At 48.7% G+C, this 18314-nt stretch overlaps 1 protein-coding gene across 4 annotated transcripts in view; it reads left to right on the top strand.

Moving 5' to 3' along the window:
* Positions 1–18314, top strand: part of LOC147081794 (NACHT, LRR and PYD domains-containing protein 3-like) — a 151941-nt gene that overhangs the window by 115084 nt on the left and 18543 nt on the right. For 3 of the 4 annotated variants that reach the window (XM_085980666.1, XM_085980665.1, XM_085980664.1), the window contains one exon: positions 16444–18301. In XM_085980666.1, the coding sequence (XP_085836792.1) occupies positions 16444–18185 (1742 nt within the window). In that variant the 3' untranslated portion in view covers positions 18186–18301. Of the gene's footprint in view, positions 1–16443; positions 18302–18314 lie in introns of those variants that run through there. The other variant, XM_085980667.1, reaches the window with a different exon arrangement.

The following is an 18314-nucleotide window of genomic DNA, read 5'->3' as shown; positions in this document are numbered from 1 at the left end:
GAAAATATAAAAACTAACTCCAAAAGCTTTTATAAGTATATCAAAAGGAAAAGACTGGTGAAAACCAAAGTTGGTCCATTGCAGTCAGATACGGGGGAATATATAATGGGAAATAAGGAAATGGCAGATCAACTAAATGCATACTTTGGGTCAGTCTTTACGAAGGAAGACACAAAAAACCTCCCTGGGATATCGGGAAAAATAGGGACATTGGCAAAGGAGGAACTGACGCAAATCAATATCTCTAAGGATATGGTGTTAAGGAAGCTAAAGGGATTGAAGGTGGACAAATCCCCAGGGCCTGATAACATGCATCCTAGGGTACTGAAGGAGGTGGCCCTAGAGATAGCGGATGCACTAAGGATGATTTTTCAGAATTCATTAGACTCGGGAACAGTGCCGATGGATTGGAGGGTAGCTAACGTTACCCCACTATTCAAAAAGGGGGGTAGGGAAAAAGCAGGTAATTACAGACCTGTAAGCCTTACATCAGTTGTGGGCAAAATGCTGGAGTCCATCATTAAGGATGAAATAGCGGAGCACTTAGCAAATGGGGACAGGATAGGACAGAGTCAACATGGATTTACAAAGGGTAAATCGTGCTTGACTAATCTATTGGAATTTTTTGAGGGAGTAACTGGTAGAATAGATGGGGGAGAGCCAGTAGATGTGGTGTACCTGGACTTCCAAAAGGCCTTCGATAAGGTCCCACATAAAAGATTAGCATGGAAAATTGAGGCTCATGGGATAAAGGGGAAAGTTTTGGCGTGGATAGGGAACTGGCTGTCAGATAGAAAACAGAGAGTTGGAATAAACGGCTCATTTTCTGAATGGCAGGCAGTAACAAGTGGGGTACCACAGGGATCTGTCCTGGGCCCCCAGCTGTTCACAATTTACATTAATGACCTGGATCAGGGAGTCGGATGCAGCATTTCCAAATTTGCAGACGACACTAAACTAGGAGGGGGGGTGGGCTCAGAGGAAGAGACCAGGAAGCTCCAGAGCGATTTGGACAGACTGGGCGATTGGGCGGATAAATGGCAGATGCACTATAATGTGGACAAGTGCGAAGTTATCCACCTTGGGTGCAGGAACGGGAGGGCAAATTATTATTTAAATGGCAATAGATTGGGAGAGGGGGAAGTACAGAGAGACCTGGGTGTTCTTGTACACCAGTCACTGAAGGCGAGCATGCAGGTGCAACAGGCGGTCAAGAAGGCAAACGGTATGCTGGCCTTCATAGCAAAAGGGTTAGAATACAGGAACAGGGATACCTTGCTGCAGCTGTACAGGGCACTGGTGAGACCACACCTCGAGTACTGTGTACAGTTTTGGTCGCCTCATCTGAGGAAGGATGTTCTTGCCATGGAGGGGGTGCAGCGGCGATTCACCAGGCTGATACCAGGAATGGCGGGAATGACCTATGAGGAGAGACTATGTAGTTTAGGGATGTACACACTGGAGTTTAGAAGATTGAGAGGGGACCTCATAGAAGTGTATAAAATTCTGACAGGTCTAGACAGACTGGATGCAGAAGGAATGTTTCCCTTGGCGGGTGAGAACAGAACTAGAGGACATAATTTAAGGATAAGGGCTAAACCATTTAGGACAGAGATGAGGGGGAATTTCTTCACTCAGAGAGTGGTGAACCTGTGGAACTCATTGCCACAGAGGGCAGTGTACGCCAGCTCATTAAATATATTTAAGAGGGAATTAGATATATTTCTACGGGCAAAAGGGGTTAAGGGTTACGGAGAGAAGGCGGGGACGGGATACTGAATTAAAGGATCAGCCATGATCTCATCGAATGGCGGAGCAGGCACGAAGGGCCGAATGGCCTACTCCTGCTCCTATCTTCTATGTATCTATGTATCTATGTCCCCAATCACACTGCCCCTTAGTGTCCTCCCTGGTAACTGGTCTCCCACTCTACTACCCTTCAGTGAAAAATATTACCCTGATTTCACACACAAACACAACCAATTGTCTCTTGTCCCCAATCACACTGCCCCTTAGTGTCCTCCCTGGTAACTGGTCTCCCACTCTACTACCCTTCAGTGAAAAATATTACCCTGATTTCACACAGAAACACAACCAATTGTCTCTTGTCCCCAATCACACTGCCTCTTAGTGTCCTCCCTGGTAACTGGTCTCCCACTCTACTACCCTTCAGTGAAAAATATTACCCTGATTTCACACAGAAATACAACCAATTGTCTCTTGTCCCCAATCACACTGCCCCTTAGTGTCCTCCCTGGTAACTGGTCTCCCACTCTACTACCCTTCAGTGAAAAATATTACCCTGATTTCACACAGAAACACAACCAATTGTCTCTTGTCCCCAATCACACTGCCCCTTAGTGTCCTCCCTGGTAACTGGTCTCCCACTCTACTACCCTTCAGTGAAAAATATTACCCTGATTTCACACAGAAACACAACCAATTGTCTCTTGTCCCCAATCACACTGCCCCTTAGTGTCCTCCCTGGTAACTGGTCTCCCACTCTACTACCCTTCAGTGAAAAATATTACCCTGATTTCCCTTCTTACTCCTGGCGAGTTACTCAGTTTTCCCTTAATTAATTGTGTTCTTTATGAATCTCATTCCGGCATTAAGTTTGTGACTTTGATTAGAAATTCTGATCAATTCCTGACACACAGTCATCTTATTTCCCTTTGCACTTTCACCATTTCAATAATAATATTCCATTGATTAGAAGGGCACACAATACCTGCCCAGGGTCTGATAGACAAACGGTGGAACTTCTCTCCATTCACAGTCTGTCCCTCTCCCAGTGTACACACCAACCCAGATAACCTGCCCATGGTCTGATACAGTAACAGTGCAAGTTCTGTCCATTCACAGTCTGTCCCTCTCCCAGTGTACACACTAACCCAGATAACCTGCCCATGGTCTGATACAGTAACAGTGCAAGTTCTGTCCATTCACAGTCTGTCCCTCTCCCAGTGTACACACTAACCCAGATAACCTGCCCACGGTCTGATACAGTAACAGTGCAAGTTCTGTCCATTCACAGTCTGTCCCTCTCCCAGTGTACACACTAACCCAGATAACCTGCCCACGGTCTGATACAGTAACAGTGCAAGTTCAGTCCATTCACAGTCTGTCCCTCTCCCAGTGTACACACTAACCCGGATAACCTGCCCACGGTCTGATACAGTAACAGTGCAAGTTCTGTCCATTCACAGTCTGTCCCTCTCCCAGTGTACACACTAACCCGGATAACCTGCCGACGGTCTGATACAGTGACAGTGCAAGTTCTGTCCATTCACAGTCTGCCCCTCCCCCAGTGTACACACTAACCCAGATAACCTGCCCACGGTCTGATACAGTAACAGTGCAAGTTCTGTCCATTCACAGTCTGTCCCTCTCCCAGTGTGCACACTAACCCAGATAACCTGCCCACGGTCTGATACAGTAACAGTGCAAGTTCTGTCCATTCACAGTCTGTCCCTCTCCCAGTGTACACACTAACCCAGATAACCTGCCCACGGTCTGATACAGTAACACTGCAAGTTCTGTCCATTCAAAGTCTGTCCCTCTCCCAGTGTACACACTAACCCAGATAACCTGCCCACGGTCTGATACAGTAACAGTGCAAGTTCTGTCCATTCACAGTCTGCCCCTCCCCCAGTGTACACACTAATCCAGATAACCTGCCCACGGTCTGATACAGTAACAGTGCAAGTTCTGTCCATTCACAGTCTGTCCCTCTCCCAGTGCACACACTAACCCAGATAACCTGCCCACGGTCTGATACAGTAACAGTGCAAGTTCTGTCCATTCACAGTCTGTCCCTCTCCCAGTGTACACACTAACCCAGATAACCTGCCCACGGTCTGATACAGTAACAGTGCAAGTTCTGTCCATTCACAGTCTGTCCCTCTCCCAGTGTACACACTAACCCAGATAACCTGCCCACGGTCTGATACAGTAACAGTGCAAGTTCTGTCCATTCACAGTCTGTCCCTCTCCCAGTGTACACACTAACCCAGATAACCTGCCCACGGTCTGATACAGTAACAGTGCAAGTTCTGTCCATTCACAGTCTGTCCCTCTCCCAGTGTACACAATAACCCAGATAACCTGCCCACGGTCTGATACAGTAACAGTGCAAGTTCTGTCCATTCACAGTCTGTCCCTCTCCCAGTGTACACACTAACCCAGATAACCTGCCCACGGTCTGATACAGTAACAGTGCAAGTTCTGTCCATTCACAGTCTGTCCCTCTCCCAGTGTACACACCAACCCAGATAACCTGCCCACGGTATGATACAGTAACAGTGCAAGTTCTGTCCATTCACAGTCTGTCCCTCTCCTAGTGTACACACTAACCCAGATAACCTGCCCACGGTCTGATACAGTAACAGTGCAAGTTCTGTCCATTCACAGTCTGTCCCTCTCCCAGTGTACACACTAACCCAGATAACCTGCCCACGGTCTGATACAGTAACAGTGCAAGTTCTGTCCATTCACAGTCTGTCCCTCTCCCAGTGTACACACTAACACAGATAACCTGCCCACGGTCTGATACAGTAACAGTGCAAGTTCTGTCCATTCACAGTCTGTCCCTCTCCCAGTGTACACACTACCCCAGATAACCTGCCCACGGTCTGATACAGTAACAGTGCAAGTTCTGTCCATTCACAGTCTGTCCCTCTCCCAGTGTACACACTAACCCAGATAACCTGCCCACGGTCTGATACAGTAACAGTGCACGTTCTGTCCATTCACAGTCTGTTCCTCTCCCAGTGTACACACTAACCCAGATAACCTGCCCATGGTCTGATACAGTAACAGTGCAAGTTCTGTCCATTCACAGTCTGTCCCTCTCCCAGTGTACACACTAACCCAGATAACCTGCCCACGGTCTGATACAGTAACAGTGCAAGTTCTGTCCATTCACAGTCTGTCCCTCTCCCAGTGTACACACTAACCCAGATAACCTGCCCACGGTCTGATACAGTAACAGTGCAAGTTCTGTCCATTCACAGTCTGTCCCTCTCCCAGTGTACACACTAACCCAGATAACCAGCCCACGGTCTGATACAGTAACAGTGCAAGTTCTGTCCATTCACAGTCTGTCCCTCTCCCAGTGTACACACTAACCCAGATAACCAGCCCACGGTCTGATACAGTAACAGTGCAAGTTCTGTCCATTCACAGTCTGTCCCTCTCCCAGTGTACACACTAACCCAGATAACCTGCCTGCGGTCTGATACAGTAACAGTGCAAGTTCTGTCCATTCACAGTCTGTCCCTCTCCCAGTGTACACACTAACCCAGATAACCAGCCCACGGTCTGATACAGTAACAGTGCAAGTTCTGTCCATTCACAGTCTGTCCCTCTCCCAGTGTACACACTAACCCAGATAACCTGCCCACGGTCTGATACAGTAACAGTGCAAGTTCTGTCCATTCACAGTCTGTCCTTCTCCCAGTGTACACACTAACCCAGATAACCTGCCCACGGTCTGATACAGTAACAGTGCAAGTTCTGTCCATTCACAGTCTGTCCCTCTCCCAGTGTACACACTAACCCAGATAACCTGCCCACGGTCTGATACAGTAACAGTGCAAGTTCTGTCCATTCACAGTCTGTCCCTCTCCCAGTGTGCACACTAACCCAGATAACCTGCCCACGGTCTGATACAGTAACAGTGCAAGTTCTGTCCATTGACAGTCTGTCCCTCTCCCAGTGTACACACTAACCCAGATAACCTGCCCACGGTCTGATACAGTAACAGTGCAAGTTCTGTCCATTCACAGTCTGTCCCTCTCCCAGTGTACACACTAACCCAGATAACCTGCCCACGGTCTGATACAGTAACAGTGCAAGTTCCGTCCATTCACAGTCTGTCCCTCTCCCAGTGTACACAATAACCCAGATAACCTGCCCACGGTCTGATACAGTAACAGTGCAAGATCTGTCCATTCACAGTCTGTCCCTCTCCCAGTGTACACACTAACCCCGATAACCTGCCCACGGTCTGATACAGTAACAGTGCAAGTTCTGTCCATTCACAGTCTGTCCCTCTCCCAGTGTACACACTAACCCAGATAACCTGCCCACGGTCTGATACAGTAACAGTGCAAGTTCTGTCCATTCACAGTCTGTCCCTCTCCCAGTGTACACACCAACCCAGATAACCTGCCCACGGTCTGATACAGTAACAGTGCAACGCCTGTCCATTCACAGTCTGTCCCTCTCCCAGTGTACACACTAACCCAGATAACCTGCCCACGGTCTGATACAGTAACAGTGCAACTTCTGTCCATTCACAGTCTGTCCCTCTCCCAGTGTACACACTACCCCAGATAACCTGCCCACGGTCTGATACAGTAACAGTGCAAGTTCTGTCCATTCACAGTCTGTCCCTCTCCCAGTGTACACACTAACCCAGATAACCTGCCCACCGTCTGATACAGTAACAGTGCAACTTCTGTCCATTCACAGTCTGTCCCTCTCACAGTGTACACACTAACCCAGATAACCTGCCCACGGTCTGATACAGTAACAGTGCAAGTTCTCTCCATTCACAGTCTGTCCCTCTCCCAGTGTACACACTGACCCAGATAACCTGCCCAGGGTCTGATACAGTAACAGTGCAAGTTCTGTCCATTCACAGTCTGTCCCTCTCCCAGTGTACACACTAACCCAGATAACGTGCCCCTGGTCTGACACAGTAACAGTGCAAGTACTGTCCATTCACAGTCTGTCCCTCTCCCAGTATACACACTAACCCAGATAACCTGCCCACGGTCTGATACAGTAACAGTGCAAGTTCTGTCCATTCACAGTCTGTCCCTCTCCCAGTGTACGCACTAACCCAGATAACCTGCCCACGGTCTGATACAGTAACAGTGCAAGTTCTGTCCATTCACAGTCTGTCCCTCTCCCAGTGTACACACTAACCCAGATAACCTGCCCATGGTCTGATACAGTAACAGTGCAAGTTCTGTCCATTCACAGTCTGTCCCTCTCCCAGTGTACACACTAACCCAGATAACCTGCCCACGGTCTGATACACTAACAGTGCAAGTTCTGTCCATTCACAGTCTGTCCCTCTCCCAGTGTACACACTAACCCAGATAACCTGCCCACGGTCTGATACAGTAACAGTGCAAGTTCTGTCCATTCACAGTCTGTCCCTCTCCCAGTGTACACACTAACCCAGATAACCTGCCCATGGTCTGATACAGTAACAGTGCAAGTTCTGTCCATTCACAGTCTGTCCCTCTCCCAGTGTACACTCTAACCCAGATAACCTGCCCCTGGTCTGATACAGTAACAGTGCAACTTCTGTCCATTCACAGTCTGTCCCTCTCCCAGTGTACACACTACCCCAGATAACCTGCCCACGGTCTGATACAGTAACAGTGCAAGTTCTGTCCATTCACAATCTGTCCCTCTCCCAGTGTACACACTAACCCAGATAACCTGCCACTGGTCTGATACAGTAACAGTGCAAGTTCTGTCCATTCACAGTCTGTCCCTCTCCCAGTGTACACACTAACACAGATAACCTGCCCACGGTCTGATACAGTAACACTGCAAGTTCTGTCCATTCACAGTCTGTCCCTCTCCCAGTGTACACACTACCCCAGATAACCTGCCCACGGTCTGATACAGTAACAGTGCAAGTTCTGTCCATTCACAGTCTGTCCCTCTCCCAGTGTACACACTAACCCAGATAACCTGCCCACGGTCTGATACAGTGACAGTGCAAGTTCTGTCCATTCACAGTCTGTCCCTCTCCCAGTGTACACACTAACACACATAACCTGCCCACGGTCTGATACAGTAACAGTGCAAGTTCTGTCCATTCACAGTCTGTCCCTCTCCCAGTGTACACACTAACACAGATAACCTGCCCACGGTCTGATACAGTAACAGTGCAAGTTCTGTCCATTCACAGTCTGTCCCTCTCCCAGTGTACACACTAACCCAGATAACCTGCCCACAGTCTGATACAGTAACAGTGCAAGTTCTGTCCATTCACAGTCTGTCCCTCTCCCAGTGTACACACTAACACAGATAACCTGCCCACGGTCTGATACAGTAACAGTGCAAGTTCTGTCCATTCACAGTCTGTCCCTCTCCCAGTGTACACACTAACACAGATAACCTGCCCACGGTCTGATACAGTAACAGTGCAAGTTCTGTCCATTCACAGTCTGTCCCTCTCCCAGTGTACACACTAACCCAGGTAACCTGCCCATGGTCTGATACAGTAACAGTGCAAGTTCTGTCCATTCACAGTCTGTCCCTCTCCCAGTGTACACACTAACACAGATAACCTGCCCATGGTCTGATACAGTAACAGTGCAAGTTCTGTCCATTCACTGTCTGTCCCTCTCCCAGTGTACACACTAACCCAGATAACCTGCGACGGTCGAATACAGTAACAGTGCAAGTTCTGTCCATTCAGAGTCTATCCCTCTGCCAGTGTACACACTAACCCAGATAACCTGCCCACGGTCTGATACAGTAACAGTGCAAGTTCTGTCCATTCACAGTCTGTCCCTCTCCCAGTGTACACACTAACCCAGATAACCTGCCCACGGTCTGATACAGTAACAGTGCAAGTTCTGTCCATTCACAGTCTGTCCCTCTCCCAGTGTACACACTAACCCAGATAACCTGCCCACGGTCTGATACAGTAACAGTGCAAGTTCTGTCCATTCACAGTCTGTCCCTCTCCCAGTGTACACACTAACCCAGATAACCAGCCCACGGTCTGATACAGTAAGAGTGCAAGTTCTGTCCATTCACAGTCTGTCCCTCTCCCAGTGTACACACTAACGCAGATAACCAGCCCACGGTCTGATACAGTAACAGTGCAAGTTCTGTCCATTCACAGTCTGTCCCTCTCCCAGTGTACACACTAACCCAGATAACCTGCCCGCGGTCTGATACAGTAACAGTGCAAGTTCTGTCCATTCACAGTCTGTCCCTCTCCCAGTGTACACACTAACCCAGATAACCAGCCCACGGTCTGATACAGTAACAGTGCAAGTTCTGTCCATTCACAGTCTGTCCCTCTCCCAGTGTACACACTAACCCAGATAACCAGCCCACGGTCTGATACAGTAACAGTGCAAGTTCTGTCCATTCACAGTCTGTCCTTCTCCCAGTGTACACACTAACCCAGATAACCTGCCCACGGTCTGATACAGTAACAGTGCAAGTTCTGTCCATTCACAGTCTGTCCCTCTCCCAGTGTACACACTAACCCAGATAACCTGCCCACGGTCTGATACAGTAACAGTGCAAGTTCTGTCCATTCACAGTCTGTCCCTCTCCCAGTGTGCACACTAACCCAGATAACCTGCCCACGGTCTGATACAGTAACAGTGCAAGTTCTGTCCATTGACAGTCTGTCCCTCTCCCAGTGTACACACTAACCCAGATAACCTGCCCACGGTCTGATACAGTAACAGTGCAAGTTCTGTCCATTCACAGTCTGTCCCTCTCCCAGTGTACACACTAACCCAGATAACCTGCCCACGGTCTGATACAGTAACAGTGCAAGTTCCGTCCATTCACAGTCTGTCCCTCTCCCAGTGTACACAATAACCCAGATAACCTGCCCACGGTCTGATACAGTAACAGTGCAAGTTCTGTCCATTCACAGTCTGTCCCTCTCCCAGTGTACACACTAACCCAGATAACCTGCCCACGGTCTGATACAGTAACAGTGCAAGTTCTGTCCATTCACAGTCTGTCCCTCTCCCAGTGTACACACTAACCCAGATAACCAGCCCACGGTCTGATACAGTAACAGTGCAAGTTCTGTCCATTCACAGTCTGTCCCTCTCCCAGTGTACACACTAACCCAGATAACCAGCCCACGGTCTGATACAGTAACAGTGCAAGTTCTGTCCATTCACAGTCTGTCCCTCTCCCAGTGTACACACTAACCCAGATAACCTGCCCGCGGTCTGATACAGTAACAGTGCAAGTTCTGTCCATTCACAGTCTGTCCCTCTCCCAGTGTACACACTAACCCAGATAACCAGCCCACGGTCTGATACAGTAACAGTGCAAGTTCTGTCCATTCACAGTCTGTCCCTCTCCCAGTGTACACACTAACCCAGATAACCTGCCCACGGTCTGATACAGTAACAGTGCAAGTTCTGTCCATTCACAGTCTGTCCTTCTCCCAGTGTACACACTAACCCAGATAACCTGCCCACGGTCTGATACAGTAACAGTGCAAGTTCTGTCCATTCACAGTCTGTCCCTCTCCCAGTGTACACACTAACCCAGATAACCTGCCCACGGTCTGATACAGTAACAGTGCAAGTTCTGTCCATTCACAGTCTGTCCCTCTCCCAGTGTGCACACTAACCCAGATAACCTGCCCACGGTCTGATACAGTAACAGTGCAAGTTCTGTCCATTGACAGTCTGTCCCTCTCCCAGTGTACACACTAACCCAGATAACCTGCCCACGGTCTGATACAGTAACAGTGCAAGTTCTGTCCATTCACAGTCTGTCCCTCTCCCAGTGTACACACTAACCCAGATAACCTGCCCACGGTCTGATACAGTAACAGTGCAAGTTCCGTCCATTCACAGTCTGTCCCTCTCCCAGTGTACACAATAACCCAGATAACCTGCCCACGGTCTGATACAGTAACAGTGCAAGATCTGTCCATTCACAGTCTGTCCCTCTCCCAGTGTACACACTAACCCCGATAACCTGCCCACGGTCTGATACAGTAACAGTGCAAGTTCTGTCCATTCACAGTCTGTCCCTCTCCCAGTGTACACACTAACCCAGATAACCTGCCCACGGTCTGATACAGTAACAGTGCAAGTTCTGTCCATTCACAGTCTGTCCCTCTCCCAGTGTACACACCAACCCAGATAACCTGCCCACGGTCTGATACAGTAACAGTGCAACGCCTGTCCATTCACAGTCTGTCCCTCTCCCAGTGTACACACTAACCCAGATAACCTGCCCACGGTCTGATACAGTAACAGTGCAACTTCTGTCCATTCACAGTCTGTCCCTCTCCCAGTGTACACACTACCCCAGATAACCTGCCCACGGTCTGATACAGTAACAGTGCAAGTTCTGTCCATTCACAGTCTGTCCCTCTCCCAGTGTACACACTAACCCAGATAACCTGCCCACCGTCTGATACAGTAACAGTGCAACTTCTGTCCATTCACAGTCTGTCCCTCTCCCAGTGTACACACTAACCCAGATAACCTGCCCACGGTCTGATACAGTAACAGTGCAAGTTCTCTCCATTCACAGTCTGTCCCTCTCCCAGTGTACACACTGACCCAGATAACCTGCCCAGGGTCTGATACAGTAACAGTGCAAGTTCTGTCCATTCACAGTCTGTCCCTCTCCCAGTGTACACACTAACCCAGATAACGTGCCCCTGGTCTGACACAGTAACAGTGCAAGTACTGTCCATTCACAGTCTGTCCCTCTCCCAGTATACACACTAACCCAGATAACCTGCCCATGGTCTGATACAGTAACAGTGCATGTTCTGTCCATTCACAGTCTGTCCCTCTCCCAGTGTACACACTAACCCAGATAACCTGCCCACGGTCTGATACAGTAACAGTGCAAATTCTGTCCATTCACAGTCTGTCCCTCTCCCAGTGTACGCACTAACCCAGATAACCTGCCCACGGTCTGATACAGTAACAGTGCAAGTTCTGTCCATTCACAGTCTGTCCCTCTCCCAGTGTACGCACTAACCCAGATAACCTGCCCACGGTCTGATACAGTAACAGTGCAAGTTCTGTCCATTCACAGTCTGTCCCTCTCCCAGTGTACACACTAACCCAGATAACCTGGCCATGGTCTGATACAGTAACAGTGCAAGTTCTGTCCATTCACAGTCTGTCCCTCTCCCAGTGTACACACTAACCCAGATAACCTGCCCACGGTCTGATACACTAACAGTGCAAGTTCTGTCCATTCACAGTCTGTCCCTCTCCCAGTGTACACACTAACCCAGATAACCTGCCCACGGTCTGATACAGTAACAGTGCAAGTTCTGTCCATTCACAGTCTGTCCCTCTCCCAGTGTACACACTAACCCAGATAACCTGCCCATGGTCTGATACAGTAACAGTGCAAGTTCTGTCCATTCACAGTCTGTCCCTCTCCCAGTGTACACTCTAACCCAGATAACCTGCCCCTGGTCTGATACAGTAACAGTGCAACTTCTGTCCATTCACAGTCTGTCCCTCTCCCAGTGTACACACTACCCCAGATAACCTGCCCACGGTCTGATACAGTAACAGTGCAAGTTCTGTCCATTCACAATCTGTCCCTCTCCCAGTGTACACACTAACCCAGATAACCTGCCACTGGTCTGATACAGTAACAGTGCAAGTTCTGTCCATTCACAGTCTGTCCCTCTCCCAGTGTACACACTAACACAGATAACCTGCCCACGGTCTGATACAGTAACACTGCAAGTTCTGTCCATTCACAGTCTGTCCCTCTCCCAGTGTACACACTACCCCAGATAACCTGCCCACGGTCTGATACAGTAACAGTGCAAGTTCTGTCCATTCACAGTCTGTCCCTCTCCCAGTGTACACACTAACCCAGATAACCTGCCCACGGTCTGATACAGTGACAGTGCAAGTTCTGTCCATTCACAGTCTGTCCCTCTCCCAGTGTACACACTAACACACATAACCTGCCCACGGTCTGATACAGTAACAGTGCAAGTTCTGTCCATTCACAGTCTGTCCCTCTCCCAGTGTACACACTAACACAGATAACCTGCCCACGGTCTGATACAGTAACAGTGCAAGTTCTGTCCATTCACAGTCTGTCCCTCTCCCAGTGTACACACTAACCCAGATAACCTGCCCACAGTCTGATACAGTAACAGTGCAAGTTCTGTCCATTCACAGTCTGTCCCTCTCCCAGTGTACACACTAACACAGATAACCTGCCCACGGTCTGATACAGTAACAGTGCAAGTTCTGTCCATTCACAGTCTGTCCCTCTCCCAGTGTACACACTAACACAGATAACCTGCCCACGGTCTGATACAGTAACAGTGCAAGTTCTGTCCATTCACAGTCTGTCCCTCTCCCAGTGTACACACTAACCCAGGTAACCTGCCCATGGTCTGATACAGTAACAGTGCAAGTTCTGTCCATTCACAGTCTGTCCCTCTCCCAGTGTACACACTAACACAGATAACCTGCCCATGGTCTGATACAGTAACAGTGCAAGTTCTGTCCATTCACTGTCTGTCCCTCTCCCAGTGTACACACTAACCCAGATAACCTGCGACGGTCGAATACAGTAACAGTGCAAGTTCTGTCCATTCAGAGTCTATCCCTCTGCCAGTGTACACACTAACCCAGATAACCTGCCCACGGTCTGATACAGTAACAGTGCAAGTTCTGTCCATTCACAGTCTGTCCCTCTCCCAGTGTACACACTAACCCAGATAACCTGCCCACGGTCTGATACAGTAACAGTGCAAGTTCTGTCCATTCACAGTCTGTCCCTCTCCCAGTGTACACACTAACCCAGATAATCTGCCCACGGTCTGATACAGTAACAGTGCAAGTTCTGTCCATTCACAGTCTGTCCCTCTCCCAGTGTACACAGTAACCCAGATAACCTGCCCACGGTCTGATACAGTAACAGTGCAAGTTCTGTCCATTCACAGTCTGTCCCTCTCCCAGTGTACACAGTAACCCAGATAACCTGCCCACGGTCTGATACAGTAACAGTGCAAGTTCTGTCCATTCACAGTCTGTCCCTCTCCCAGTGTGTACACTAACACAGATAACCTGCCCACGGTCTGATACAGTAACCGTGCAAGTTCTGTCCATTCACAGTCTGTCCCTCTCCCAGTGCACACACTAACCCAGATAACCTGCCCACGGTCTGATACAGTAACAGTGCAAGTTCTGTCCATTCACAGTCTGTCCCTCTCCCAGTGTACACACTAACCCAGATAACCAGCCCATGGTCTGATACAGTAACAGTGCAAGTTCTGTCCATTCACAGTCTGTCCCTCTCCCAGTGTACACACTAACCCAGATAACCAGCCCATGGTCTGATACAGTAACAGTGCAAGTTCTGTCCATTCACAGTCTGTCCCTCTCCCAGTGTACACACTAACCCAGATAACCTGCCCATGGTGTGATACAGAAACAGTGCAAGTTCTGTCCATTCACAGTCTGTCCCTCTCCCAGTGTACACACTAACCCAGATAACCTGCCCACGGTGTGATACAGAAACAGTGCAAGTTCTGTCCATTCACAGTCTGTCCCTCTCCCAGTGTACACACTAACCCAGATAATCTGCCCACGGTCTGATACAGTAACAGTGCAAGTTCTGTCCATTCACAGTCTGTCCCTCTCCCAGTGTACACAGTAACCCAGATAACCTGCCCACGGTCTGATACAGTAACAGTGCAAGTTCTGTCCATTCACAGTCTGTCCCTCTCCCAGTGTACACAGTAACCCAGATAACCTGCCCACGGTCTGATACAGTAACAGTGCAAGTTCTGTCCATTCACAGTCTGTCCCTCTCCCAGTGTGTACACTAACACAGATAACCTGCCCACGGTCTGATACAGTAACCGTGCAAGTTCTGTCCATTCACAGTCTGTCCCTCTCCCAGTGCACACACTAACCCAGATAACCTGCCCACGGTCTGATACAGTAACAGTGCAAGTTCTGTCCATTCACAGTCTGTCCCTCTCCCAGTGTACACACTAACCCAGATAACCAGCCCATGGTCTGATACAGTAACAGTGCAAGTTCTGTCCATTCACAGTCTGTCCCTCTCCCAGTGTACACACTAACCCAGATAACCAGCCCATGGTCTGATACAGTAACAGTGCAAGTTCTGTCCATTCACAGTCTGTCCCTCTCCCAGTGTACACACTAACCCAGATAACCTGCCCATGGTGTGATACAGAAACAGTGCAAGTTCTGTCCATTCACAGTCTGTCCCTCTCCCAGTGTACACACTAACCCAGATAACCTGCCCACGGTCTGATACAGTAACAGTGCAAGTTCTGTCCATTCACAGTCTGTCCCTCTCCCAGTGTACACACTAACCCAGATAACCTGCCCACGGTGTGATACAGAAACAGTGCAAGTTCTGTCCATTCACAGTCTGTCCCTCTCCCAGTGTACACACTAACCCAGATAACCTGCCCACGGTCTGATACAGTAACAGTGCAAGTTCTGTCCATTCACAGTCTGCCCCTCTCCCAGTGTACACACTAACCCAGATAACCTGCCCACGGTCTGATACAGTAACAGTGCAAGTTCTGTCCATTCACAGTCTGTCCCTCTCCCAGTGTGTACACTAACCCAGATAACCTGCCCACGGTCTGATACAGTAACAGTGCAAGTTCTGTCCATTCACAGTCTGTCCCTCTCCCACTGTACACACTAACCCAGATAACCTGCCCACGGTCTGATACAGTAACAGTGCAAGATCTGTCCATTCACAGTCTGTCCCTCTCCCAGTGTGTACACTAACCCAGATAACCTGCCCATGGTGTGATACAGTAACAGTGCAAGTTCTGTCCATTCACAGTCTGTCCCTCTCCCAGTGTACACACTAACCCAGATAACCTGCCCACGGTCTGATACAGTAACAGTGCAAGTTCTGTCCATTCACAGTCTGTCCCTCTCCCAGTGTACACACTAACCCAGATAACCTGCCCACGGTCTGATACAGTAACAGTGCAAGTTCTGTCCATTCACAGTCTGTCCCTCTCCCAGTGTACACACTAACCCAGATAACCTGCCCACGGTCTGATACAGTAACAGTGCAAGTTCTGTCCATTCACAGTCTGTCCCTCTCCCAGTGTACACACTAACCCAGATAACCTGCCCACGGTCTGATACAGTAACAGTGCAAGTTCTGTCCATTCACAGTCTGTCCCTCTCCCAGTGTACACACTAACCCAGATAACCTGCCCACGGTCTGATACACTAACGGAGGATCTTCTGCACATTGTCCCTCTCGGTGTGCGATCAATCCCGTTTTCCATTGCTTCAGAAGGGAATCACCACTGACGGTTTCAGAGTTTGATCCACTAGAACTTCTACTGTCATATAAACAGGATCATGTGTGGATTTGTAATGTGATTTCTAAAGCACAGTGCAGGCCGGAGAGTATTAACCATCAGAGGGAAAATATCACCTTCATTGAAATCTCCATGTTCAGTGAATATTAGAATCAAGTGAGGATTTGAAACTTTTCTCGACCATTGTTCGCTTTCAAGCGAGGTTTCCATTAACTGAGATTTAATTTCTACACGCACGTCTATTGAAGCTGTGAATTAAACCGTGCAATATTTTACTGAACATTCAATGTTATTGAGAAGTTGTTTTTGTCAATACAACTAACATTGAAACCACTTTCTGTCTGTTCTAATTGAAGATGTTCAGCAGAAACACAAGGAAACACTCCGGGTACAAACTGAAACACTGAGACTGAACACGATCCTAATAAAGGAGAAGGTTAAGATTTTCCAGCTGGTTGATCGATACGCTGAGCTAACGATCATTTCGACTGTTCGAGATCGGACACTTGTAGAACATGAACTGCTGGCAAGAGGCCGAGACCATGAAGAGTGGAGAAAACAACATCTCCGGGGAGTGCTGGAAAAAATACGAACTGATCAATTGTTCCACAGCAGTTTTTCCCAGAGAGAATCCAAATCTGGGAGTTCAGGAGCAGTGAGCGGAGTCCCGGGGATTGGAAAAACAACAATGATACAAAAGATTGTTCATGACTGGGCCACTGGGAAAATATACCCAAACTTTCAATTTGTTTTCAGCTTTAAATTCCGGGATTTGAACACTATTAATTGTAGAATAAACCTGAGGAATCTGATACTGGATCAGTATCCTTACTTTGGGAATATTCTTAGGGAGCTCTGGAAGAACCCAGAGAGATTGTTGTTTATATTCGATGGTTTGGATGAATTCAAGGACAGGATCGATTTTGCTGACAATCGGAGAAATACAGAACCTCAGCACAGGTGCACAGATCCTGAAGACTGGTGTGAAGTGTCTGACATTGTGTACAGTTTAATACAGCACAAGCTGCTCCCAGGATGTTCAGTGCTAGTGACCAGCCGCCCCACTGCATTACATTTATTGGAAAAGGCTGAGATCAGTGTCTGGGCTGAAATCCTGGGATTTGTTGGTGAAGAACGGAAGGAATATTTCAACAAGTTTTTTGAAGATCAGACGGTGGCAGCAGCTGTTTTCAAACACGTGGAGGAGAACGAGATCCTGTACACAATGTGCTACAACCCTTCCTACTGCTGGATCCTCGGTCTGTCACTGGGCCCCTTCTTTACACAAAGAGACAGGAATCAGCTGCGAGTTCCCAAGACCATCACCCAACTATATTCCTACTATATTTACAACATTCTGAAAAACCATGGCCGAGAGATTGCAAGCCCCCGTGACGTGTTACTGAAGCTTGGTGAGATGGCCTTCACAGGAGTCTCCGAGAAGAAGATTGTGTTTGGAAATGGAGATTTGATCAAGTACAATCTACAACCTTCCCAGTTCCTGTCTGGGTTCATGATGGAACTTTTGGAGAGAGATGATTCTGTCCAGAGCGTGGTGTACACATTCCCGCACCTCACCATCCAAGAGTTTGTAGCCGCACTCGCACAATTCCTGACTCCAGATTCTGGGGACATCCTGAAACTCCTCGGAGAATCCCACAGCAAGGAAGATGGGCGATTTGAGATATTTCTCCGTTTTGTTGCTGGTCTCTCCTCCCCACGGGCAGCTCGGCCCCTGGAGGAGTTTCTGGGTCCATTTCTTCATCAAACCACCTGCCGAGTGATTGACTGGGTGAAGGAGAAGATTGAAGGACAGATTGGAAACACAGGGAGTGAAACTGGTAAAAGGGACCTCCTGAACACATTCCACTACCTGTTTGAGTCTCAGAATAAAGGACTGGCTCAGACCACAGTGGGATCTGTGGAAACACTTACATTTCGTGAATTGACATTGACCCCGATTGACTGTGCGGTCCTGTCTCACGTCATTGGACTCTGTGATTCAATAAAAGACCTCGATCTAGGAGGCTGCTCCATTCAGTGTGAAGGACTCCAGCGGCTGGGACCCGTACTGCACAAATGCCGGGTGTTGAGGTAACTGTTTATTTGTCTCTAACTGTTGGGTGAATTGTAGAACAGTCACGGATTGTGTTGTTGCTCCATTCAGTGTGAAGGACTCCAGCGGCTGGGACCCGTACTGCACAAATGCCGGGTGTTGAGGTAACTG

Source organism: Somniosus microcephalus, unplaced genomic scaffold (genome assembly GCF_052327205.1).
Source record: "Somniosus microcephalus isolate GS21.2 unplaced genomic scaffold, FLI_Smic_1.0 scaffold368, whole genome shotgun sequence".
Lineage (NCBI taxonomy): Eukaryota > Metazoa > Chordata > Chondrichthyes > Squaliformes > Somniosidae > Somniosus > Somniosus microcephalus.
Note: the sequence above shows the minus strand (reverse complement) of the source record. Positions and strands in the feature narration are given on the sequence as shown.